The sequence below is a fragment of the Solanum dulcamara genome, chromosome 12 (genome assembly GCF_947179165.1).
Source record: "Solanum dulcamara chromosome 12, daSolDulc1.2, whole genome shotgun sequence".
Lineage (NCBI taxonomy): Eukaryota > Viridiplantae > Streptophyta > Magnoliopsida > Solanales > Solanaceae > Solanum > Solanum dulcamara.
In genome coordinates this window covers 43,649,829-43,661,587 of record NC_077248.1, presented here as the reverse complement: position 1 = coordinate 43,661,587, position 11,759 = coordinate 43,649,829, and the positions used below count along the sequence as shown (strand labels likewise).

The 11,759-nt window shown below is 39.6% G+C and overlaps 1 protein-coding gene across 1 annotated transcript; it reads left to right on the top strand.

Annotated features, from left to right (window-relative positions):
• Positions 1-1,668: 1,668 nt before the first annotated feature.
• Positions 1,669-5,260, top strand: LOC129875731 (uncharacterized). The gene is made up of 4 exons (XM_055950989.1): positions 1,669-1,771; positions 2,777-2,869; positions 3,475-3,521; positions 5,038-5,260. Exons 1-4 carry the CDS (start codon positions 1,669-1,671, stop codon positions 5,125-5,127), a joined length of 333 nt encoding a protein of 110 aa, XP_055806964.1. The 3' UTR covers positions 5,128-5,260.
• The last annotated feature ends 6,499 nt before the right edge of the window (positions 5,261-11,759 follow it).

Here is an 11,759-nt window from a genome sequence, read left to right as displayed (position 1 = left end):
ACCTTATTGAAATGATTTATAACAGCCCAACAATTAACCATGCAATTCATAATCATAACTACACTTAACCCTTAAATTCAATACAAGCAGCCACACACTACAAGCAGCCCTTACAGCCACAATAATAACCATAACATTAATCGATATTAATCTACCATTTTTAGATTAGAACAGCCCCAATACGACCCAAATGAAGATTTAATATTAACATATACAATCCCTTCACTTTTAACACATAATCCATGACAACAATGGCAACAACAACAATCATCCTAATCTAATTCAAGCAACTCCAATTCTATCCATTTCAATACCAACACTAATCATAGAGTTTTCTTATATCCAATTCAATTTAATATAAGTTAATCTCTTCATCATAACATTATTTCTAGATTAAGGCAGCCCACATTCATAACATCCGACAACCATCCAAATCCACATACAACTATTATATCTTAAGTCATCTGTAATGAACATAGTCTTAATGTTTTCATCGAAATATTGCTACAACGACCCAACCAACATACAACACAACATAAAATCTTAACTATCATTAATCTTCCAAGCTCAACAATAACAACAACAACATACTAAAATAGGCCCTAATTAACCACATAAAGATGCTCAAAAACCTTATGAACACCTACAACACGCCAAGCAAACCACTTCTAATTTTTATACATTATTTCATACAATCTTTTCATCTATTTTAATAATATATAGCAGCAGCCCCACGATAGCAACATCACTCATTTAAATATAAGAAAACTATATTAATGTTACACCAAGTTCTACAAAAGTCCACAAACAAATTTGGCTTCAACTTTAGCCATTAACTACCTTCATTCTCATCATAAAATTCATATCCATACCAATTAAAATACTAAGCAAAATTAATTCACCATTTTCTGCAGCAAACAGCCCCCCAACATCCTTCACCATGACTCAACATCAACACCCATAATTTCATACATTCACCATATATTTATCAACTTATACAAGTTTAAATTACCTCCAAGATAAGGAAAAAGATGGAATCTTACCTTAGGTTATAGTGACACAACTTGCTTGAACTTGAGGGATTAGTTCATCAATGTTTTTGTCACCCTAAAGACTTCATCTTGCTTCCATGACATTGAAGAAAAATGCCACACTTGACACCTAAATTTCATCTTCCTTCTCTAGGTTGGCCGAGCTCTCTTTTTGTCTACACCTCTCACTTCTTTCTCTAATAGAATTGTCTAGAGTTGGAAGTGATTAGGCTGAAAATTTTGAGTCAACAAAAGACAAAGTGTGCTTCCCAAGGGGCCTTCTTGTCCCCTATAAAAACACGGGCCAATAGAAATTGGCCATGTGGCAGTGGGGGACCACGTTTCAGCCCACTAATAGCTTAATTCATCTTAACTAATCCCAAATCCCCACTTAATAATCCAATCATGGTTAATTAATTTCTAATCTTAACTAATATTTTCTAATTAGAATTAGGAATTTAAGATTTCTACTTCATGTCCGAAAACGATCCCGTCTTTAACTTGAGTTGATTCTCTTGTGAATAACTCAAAGTATGAAATACGAAATATAACAAATTCGATATTAAAAGTCCTTGAATTTATGTCCATTAGCTCACGAATAGTAAAATGCACAAAAATACAAAATATAACAATTATCATGCTGTTTATGACCTTCTTTGAGCCTACTTATAGTGATAAAGGGCAGTGGAGTGGTCCTGCCACGTGTCAGGCTCTCTACTTGCGGCCAGTACCTCTGTTCAGTAAAGTAGTCATATATCTTTATCTCTCTATTGAATAAATTCCCACTACCTATGGTTGGATAGTTAATCCAATTATCTACAACTTGCATTTTAGGAGTTTTCACAAATTCCTAAACAATGATGGGGTTATGGTCTCCCCAAGTCAGATCACCCAAAAACATAACTTTAAAAAAAACATCTTTTTGGAGGGCTTACACTTGGATTTGGCTCAAGGGTCCTTCTTGAATTGTGTTTAACTTCACATATATGTTACACCCCGCACTCTTGAGCTCGGAACGTCTTCTTAAGTTCCTTAGACACTACCATGTGAGACGGATAAGCTACGACACTATCAAACAACTCTAAGGAAAGAAGATTGTGATACCTCGCGAGAAGGGAGGTTGGAGATAGAGTCATAAGAATCCGGAAAGAGTTGGAGACTAAGAAATGAGTCGTAGGACTCGATTTACCTACGTAAGGCACTAAGTTAAGAGTCTTATACACTTAAGTTGCTTAAGGATATATCAAGCTTATGTAGTACGAATTACATAGGCTCTTAAAGTGAGACAAAATTACGAACCCGCGAGGAAGGGAAAAAGACGACGCGTGGCAGCCAATGGAGGAGCGACACGTGGCAGCACCTCAAGCAAGCATGTGATTCACCTACTTAGGTTCAAGTAGGTGATGCAGCTGCTTGGGGGAGGTGGACCCCGCTGCCACGTGGCAGCCCCTAATTGGCAGCATGACACGGTGGCCAATCATGGCTTGACACGTGTCATCCTTAGGGGCTGACACGTGTCACCCCTTGGGACCACATATATGTATGATATACATCTCAAACTTCAGCTTGTTCACCAACATTTCCAGCAGAAACGTGAACAAAGAACCCTAAAGCTAAGGAGAAAAAAATTGCGACGGCTTGGGAAAAAAATAGGTAAGTCCCATTTTCGTTCCGTAAATTAATTAATTAGCGTATACTACGATGATATGGAAGTATTAGTAGTACAAAATTCGGATTTGATGCAGCAAAAAACGGACAGCAAGCTGCCACGACGTTACAGCATGCTGAAAATATTTCCGAGGCGCGATTTTGGCGAGTTCTAGCCAATTTCGGGAAAGGTAAGTTCTTAAACTCTAATTTGAAGTTTATGATGTTAAATTATGGTGTATTACACACCTTAGGAGCTGCTGGAAGTTGGGGAAAAGGTTTGAAAAGTTCAGCGTTCGAAATTAACGAATTTAGAATCGCTATAGTTAAGTTGTTGTCGAAATAAAGCGTTGTACGTGTAGGGGCTGCTGCTGGTTGTGTTGTGGCGTGTTGCAGGGTCTAAAAGTTATCTAAATGAGGTGTTGGAGCTGCTGGTTGCAGCCACAGGCTTTGCAATTAAAGAATTCGCGAAAGAAAGATTAAAAACTCTAGTTTTGGTATCTTAGTTTCGAGTGAATTGTTGGGGGTTTATATTGTATAATTTTGGTCGTAATATGTATATGTATGGGCTGATGGTTGCATTGTTGGTTGGCTGCAGTTTCTAAGGACATAGTTGGGAATTCGGATAGGGCACATTATAGGGGAGGTGCTGTCCGATTTTCGTTAACATCCTAACTAGTTAAGGAACTAGCCGAGAAGGCGAGCGAAGGGATGAATGTTATGAATACTCGTGGGTAGTCTAAGTTGCTGAAAAGTCCAAGGTTGTTAATACTTACATTACTTCCATGTTAAATAGGTTTTGAGGACAATGATGTGGACGTGATTAAGAGAAGTCCATACAAGGTATGTGAAGCTTTTCTTTGGCATGTTTTTGGAATAGATATGTAGAACTATTCTTCTTTTCTTTTGGCATATCTTAGATATAAGTTATGAATGATGTGTATACTATAATTGGGATTCAATCCATTCGTAAAGCCCTGAGTATGAGTCGAGACTCTTGTTTACTTCTTGGTATTAGAACTTCTGCAATAGCTGAGTCATTGCCTTTTTGTCTTCTATGTGATGAAAACTAGTACATGTAAAGCCTATTTCTTCTTTCCTTTGGAATGGCTTAACTTTAAGTGAAATGGTATATGATATAGGTTTAGAGGTAATTCTATTTATGAGCTCTGATTGTAACTCGTGACTTGTAGTCACTCCTGAACATTAAGAGTCTGAAAGTAGTCAAACTACTATTCTCGAGCCTTCTATATAACGAATAGTAAGTGAAAGTACCAGCTCCTCTCTTTTTAAAGGCTCTAAAATGGTAAATGCGTCTGATTGCATAAGTTGAGTCTTTGACTAGATAACTGTCTCTGATTGCATAACTGTGTCTCTGATCGCATAATCGTGTCTTTGATTGCATAAACCATGTTTCTGATTGCATAAGCTATATGGCATTGTCTGGATGCATGTCTGTGATTCTCGAGGCCCCAACTAATGTAAGCCCTAATGACATCTAAAGGGATACCTCGGATAATTACTCCCCCAGTCTTCAGGTGACGGTTCACTTGACTGTTTCATTGAGTCTTAGATAATGACTTGGTTGCATATGGTTTCTCACTACTCTACTCGTACATACTGTAACCCATCCTTCCTCGAGTCCCACGATGGGCCGGGATATGTTATCGTGCACAGTGTTACTACTTCTTTCACCGCGTCCCGAGCCGGATGTGTATAGTTCCACGCACGAGGAGACGATGCCGTACGTGAGGTGTGATATATGTTATATGTTATGACGATGCGATTATTCACCGAGTCCCGGGCCGGCTGTAATATGATTGTATGTGTGGTGAAATAAGGAAGGAACGCCGAGTCCCTCCTTAGAGGACCGGGTACATATGTATATTATGATGGTACGCTATAGACGTACACCACTCCATTCACCGAGTCCCTCACTAAAGGGCCGGATACTTTATGTAGGCATGCATATGAGATTAAAGCAATACATTGTGTCCCTGAGCCCCGTAGTGAACCGGGTGTGATACGATGATATATATGATAAGATGATACCATATACGATGGTATGATACCGTATACGATGATATGATGAAATGAAATGCATTATGATATGATGATATGTGATTATGAAGAAGTGATTATAACACCGAGTTCACTAGAGGGCCGGGCACAGCATATGATGATGTGTATGATTTACGAGTCCTAAGGTGCAGGTAATTCATTTAGTTATTATACTTGTCCCCTGCATCCCTATTTCAGTTATGATCTCAGTTACGATGTGTTATGCTTTACATACTCAGTACATATATCGTACTGACCCCCCTTTTCTCGGGGGGGGGGCTGCGTTTCATGCCCGCAGGTACAGATGTTTATTCTGGAGATCCATCAGCATAGGAGTTCCTCTCAGCTGTGTCGGAAGTGCTTCACTGTTCTGGAGCCTAAATTTTGATGCTGGTCACTTAATGTATATATTTGTACATTCAGGGGTACGGCGGGGGCCTTGTTCCGCCATATGTTGTTGTTACTATTCTTAGAGGTCTGTAGACATATGTATATGTGGGTTGTTTGTGAGTTAGTTTTGATGTTGCCTATTCGATATGTTGTGAATGTTTTTGTTATAGCAGCCTTGTCGGCTCACATGCCCTTTCATGATATGATACAAATAAAAGAGGCTACATGTACATAAAAAAGTTTTAAACTATTGGGGTTTTGTATATAGTATCACATCACACACGGTTCAACTTAAGTGTAGTTGATAAATACGCATAAGAGGGTCCAGGTCGGACCCCAGTTGCGGCCTATGGGGTTGGGTCGTGACAGAAGTGGTATCAGAGCAGTTCGTCCTTGGAATGTCTACAGACCGTGTCTAGTAGAGTCTTGTTTATCGGTGTGTTGTGCACCACATCTATAGACAGGAGGCTACAGGACATTTAGGATGTTACTTTCTTTCAAATCTAAGATCGTGCGATAGAGCCAAGCCATAGGAAATGAAATTACTCATACTAACCTGCGATTTTAGCAGGAAGACAACGCCGATAGAAGAAAGTAACTGACAATATTGGATGTTAAGAAGCACACAGGTAAGCAAAGGCACGAAAGCCCTATGTCAGGTAAGGTATTGAAATGCGATTGACAGATACAATTGAAAAGTGAAAGGAAAGGTAAACAGGAAAGTATAACAGGTGCAGCTCGAGTGGACATAACAGGTAAGTTCATTTCCATACTGTTAATTATGGGCACCCTGTGCGACTGCGATATGAGATGATATGACTATATATGTGTGCCCTGTGTGGCTGAGATGTTATATAATATGAATGTATATATGTGTGCCCTGTGAGGCATTGTTGGTATTTTCTGCGTGCAGGTGTTGAGATAGTAAGAAATACAGAGGAAACTCTGCCCAAATTTTCCTAGAAATAAGAGGAGAATGAGATACAGGGCTATAGTATGTCTTGAAAGGTTGTTCTCGCAACAATGATGAGATTTGACTAAACAAGTATGGCTGACCTCGAGAAATAAGTTAATTGCTGAGTTAATGGCAATAGAAACTAGGAGGACGATACTGGAATAGTAGAATAAGTTAGAAAGGAACTATAAGCCAAAGAAAATGACTCAGAGAGGACTGATAGATCGAGATTAAATGAGATAGTAAGGCATTGCCTAAATTGATACATAGGGATAAACTATGACAAGTGATAGTTGAAGGAAGTAACAGTATGGTTAAGACAAGAGTAAGACAAGAGTACAAAGGGAAAAGAATTGTGACGGATATGAAGTGTTAATAAGATAGCTTGTGAGACATTAAGGACAAGACTAACTAAGAAGGGTAAGTAACCCATAGTAAGAATCGTGAAGAAAGTCAAGCGGTATTATACTATGGGTCTGAATGCGAACAAGGTACCAGGTGAACATAACAAAAACAATTATTAGAATAAGCAAAACTTAGTAAGGAATTAACTAGAAGGTATGATGTGGTCCATGTAAATGGAATGTAAAGATAGGTGTGGAACGGAAAAGCAAGCTATGGAACAAATAAGGAAGATTTATCAAGTTCCATAAGGAAAGTTTTGAATAAAGGTTACATGATGACGAAAAGGATGGCTAGTGCAAGGAAATAAAGGGTAATATGGAATTCCTTACGCCCAACCAAAAATGGAAATGAGTTGAAGGAATAATACAGAAGTTCTAATAGAGGCACTCAAAATAGATGTGATTAATTAAGTATAAGTATCAAACAAAAAGAGACATAGACAGTTACGAACTGGAGGTATAGTACGATGAAAAAGTATTAAGACAAGGCCACTACTACCATGAAGTTGATGTGGTTTTAAGCAGGATTAGAAATGAGCCTTAGGTGCACGACAAAGGTGCAAGCTCAGGAGGCGTAAAGAAGTATGGTGTACACGTGACTCCACTCTAATGATTAGTGGTATCCACTGGAATAAAGTTAGTATAATGACGAAGCTCGAAACATGAGTCATTAAAGTATAAGTACACTCGAGTGGGGAATGTGCACCAATTATGAGCCCTCGCTAATTACTGATTGGGATGAATAGAATGTGGCTTTGAATGCACTGCTACATTACGGATATTACTCGAGTATTAATCGCGAGATGAGATTTTATACGATACATTGCGAATACTAAAGCACCCTACGGGTATGCTAGGGTTTCCTAGAAAGGCAACCTAACGTATGGATGATCAAACCAAAAAAAATATAGATATGGTGCAGCACGTTAAATATGTTGGAGTGGAACCATTCGCATGTGCATGGCTGGAAATAAACAGAGGATGACACGGGTACACCCTAAAGGGGGGAAGTGGACAGGAGAAGTACAAGCGTAAGAGAAAATCAACTGATGCTATCGTATGTAAGTGGAAAGGCTTAAACTTCAAACGAGACCCCATAAGGGATGGGCTTGATCATACTCACACTAATGCACCGGATTTTGTCAAAACTCCGAAGTTAAGCGTGCTCGAATGAGAGTAGCACTGGGATGGGTGACCCTCTGGGAAGTGAGAAAGAGAACAAAACAAATATGACAAAAAGAGATTATAAAGGCGTGTTGGTACAACGACACATATAGAACAGAGTAAGCCAAGAGCGGAAAAGATTATGATTGAAATACAATGCACCTCGTGAAAATGGCACAAGAATAGTTATACAACCTATGAATATTGGCATACTAAGAGCGAGGTCAAATGATTACTCGATAAAAGAAAGTCAGTAATAACAATGTGATTGCCATATTTAGAATCTATTCAGGAAAAGTGTAAGATGGTTCGAGGCAGAACTATTCAGATATAATCGGTATTAAGGACAAGAGCCATAGTGGAGCCTTGACCTCTACTAAAGGAGGTAAGCCACTAGTATAGCAACGCTAAGTAATTTTCTGGGCTGCTCTATGTCCGTACACACGTTTATGTAAGGATTACAATATGATGTATGGTAAGAAAACTGGAGAAAAGATCTGAGTAAAAGAGAAAGATAGCATACCTAAGGTATTACAAGTTAGATTAAGAGGAGTTGTACAATAGCTTAAGTTAAAAGAAGCATCAGCAGTCTGATAACCTATCTCAGGGAATGGAAACCCCGACTCAGAGGTGGAAAGCAGTTAATATGTATTATAGTACGAGCTGACCTCGCATTCTAAGGAACTGGGAGTTCATACGGGCTATGGTAGATGGGCTGATAGAATCAACCTGTTCCCCTCTAATTAGGAAGGCATATTCAGCTGAGGGTTCTACGAAATGACATAGTAGGGAAACAATAAGATTTCACGGAGTCCCCACATCTATTATCTCAGATAGAAAAGTTCAATTTACCGCTAACTGCTGGAAATCATTTCGAAAGGGATTGAGGAACCCAGATGAATCTTAGTATGACATTTTGCCCTTCGATTAAGGGACAGGCCCGAATGTGATCCACTAAATTATTAATAAAGTAAAGCTTATTCCAGGACAAGATATCGATTAGCAGCCTAGAGTCGGCAAGAAGGGGATACATTGGTCTTTCTTAAGTCATTTGTAAAGTAGGTAAGATTTCCTATGAGTTGGACCTACCATCCGATTTGAAACAATACATTCAGTTTTCACAGATCAATGCTCCGTAAGAATGGGAACGACGCTCCCAGAATATTTTCCGTGGAGAAAGTCCACGTAATAGGGAGTTATCCTATGAGGGGCAACCCATTTCCATCCGGGGTCAGCAGATTAAACGGGTTGCGAACTAAGGACATAACTTCCGTTAAGGTACTATGGCGGAATAAGAATCGTGAAGACATAAACTGGGAGGTTGAAAAGAACATGAAACACAAGTGTCCATACCTATTCCCGATGTCTACGAATAGCCCCAGTCTTGGAACTCGTATATTAATTACTTGGACGAAAATGTATGCCATTCCAGTAGAAAGGCATCTCCCTATGATCCGTATAAAGTCTTAAGGAAAGTTTTATTCAACATTCGGGGACGAATGTTCTAAAGGGGGGAAGGATGTTACACCCCGCACTCTTGAGCTCGGAACGTCTTCTTAAGTTCCTTAGACACTACCATGTGAGACGGATAAGCTACGACACTATCAAACAACTCTAAGGAAAGAAGATTGTGATACCTCGCGAGAAGGGAGGTTGGAGATAGAGTCATAAGAATCCGGAAAGAGTTGGAGACTAAGAAATGAGTCGTAGGACTCGATTTACCTACGTAAGGCACTAAGTTAAGAGTCTTATACACTTAAGTTGCTTAAGGATATATCAAGCTTATGTAGTACGAATTACATAGGCTCTTAAAGTGAGACAAAATTACGAACCCGCGAGGAAGGGAAAAAGACGACGCGTGGCAGCCAATGGAGGAGCGACACGTGGCAGCACCTCAAGCAAGCATGTGATTCACCTACTTAGGTTCAAGTAGGTGATGCAGCTGCTTGGGGGAGGTGGACCCCGCTGCCACGTGGCAGCCCCTAATTGGCAGCATGACACGGTGGCCAATCATGGCTTGACACGTGTCATCCTTAGGGGCTGACACGTGTCACCCCTTGGGACCACATATATGTATGATATACATCTCAAACTTCAGCTTGTTCACCAACATTTCCAGCAGAAACGTGAACAAAGAACCCTAAAGCTAAGGAGAAAAAAATTGCGACGGCTTGGGAAAAAAATAGGTAAGTCCCATTTTCGTTCCGTAAATTAATTAATTAGCGTATACTACGATGATATGGAAGTATTAGTAGTACAAAATTCGGATTTGATGCAGCAAAAAACGGACAGCAAGCTGCCACGACGTTACAGCATGCTGAAAATATTTCCGAGGCGCGATTTTGGCGAGTTCTAGCCAATTTCGGGAAAGGTAAGTTCTTAAACTCTAATTTGAAGTTTATGATGTTAAATTATGGTATATTACACACCTTAGGAGCTGCTGGAAGTTGGGGAAAAGGTTTGAAAAGTTCAGCGTTCGAAATTAACGAATTTAGAATCGCTATAGTTAAGTTGTTGTCGAAATAAAGCGTTGTACGTGTAGGGGCTGCTGCTGGTTGTGTTGTGGCGTGTTGCAGGGTCTAAAAGTTATCTAAATGAGGTGTTGGAGCTGCTGGTTGCAGCCACAGGCTTTGCAATTAAAGAATTCGCGAAAGAAAGATTAAAAACTCTAGTTTTGGTATCTTAGTTTCGAGTGAATTGTTGGGGGTTTATATTGTATAATTTTGGTCGTAATATGTATATGTATGGGCTGATGGTTGCATTGTTGGTTGGCTGCAGTTTCTAAGGACATAGTTGGGAATTCGGATAGGGCACATTATAGGGGAGGTGCTGTCCGATTTTCGTTAACATCCTAACTAGTTAAGGAACTAGCCGAGAAGGCGAGCGAAGGGATGAATGTTATGAATACTCGTGGGTAGTCTAAGTTGCTGAAAAGTCCAAGGTTGTTAATACTTACATTACTTCCATGTTAAATAGGTTTTGAGGACAATGATGTGGACGTGATTAAGAGAAGTCCATACAAGGTATGTGAAGCTTTCCTTTGGCATGTTTTTGGAATAGATATGTAGAACTATTCTTCTTTTCTTTTGGCATATCTTAGATATAAGTTATGAATGATGTGTATACTATAATTGGGATTCAATCCATTCGTAAAGCCCTGAGTATGAGTCGAGACTCTTGTTTACTTCTTGGTATTAGAACTTCTGCAATAGCTGAGTCATTGCCTTTTTGTCTTCTATGTGATGAAAACTAGTACATGTAAAGCCTATTTCTTCTTTCCTTTGGAATGGCTTAACTTTAAGTGAAATGGTATATGATATAGGTTTAGAGGTAATTCTATTTATGAGCTCTGATTGTAACTCGTGACTTGTAGTCACTCCTGAACATTAAGAGTCTGAAAGTAGTCAAACTACTATTCTCGAGCCTTCTATATAACGAATAGTAAGTGAAAGTACCAGCTCCTCTCTTTTTAAAGGCTCTAAAATGGTAAATGCGTCTGATTGCATAAGTTGAGTCTTTGACTAGATAACTGTCTCTGATTGCATAACTGTGTCTCTGATCGCATAATCGTGTCTTTGATTGCATAAACCATGTTTCTGATTGCATAAGCTATATGGCATTGTCTGGATGCATGTCTGTGATTCTCGAGGCCCCAACTAATGTAAGCCCTAATGACATCTAAAGGGATACCTCGGATAATTACTCCCCCAGTCTTCAGGTGACGGTTCACTTGACTGTTTCATTGAGTCTTAGATAATGACTTGGTTGCATATGGTTTCTCACTACTCTACTCGTACATACTGTAACCCATCCTTCCTCGAGTCCCACGATGGGCCGGGATATGTTATCGTGCACAGTGTTACTACTTCTTTCACCGCGTCCCGAGCCGGATGTGTATAGTTCCACGCACGAGGAGACGATGCCGTACGTGAGGTGTGATATATGTTATATGTTATGACGATGCGATTATTCACCGAGTCCCGGGCCGGCTGTAATATGATTGTATGTGTGGTGAAATAAGGAAGGAACACCGAGTCCCTCCTTAGAGGACCGGGTACATATGTATATTATGATGGTACGCTATAGACGTACACCACTCCATTCACC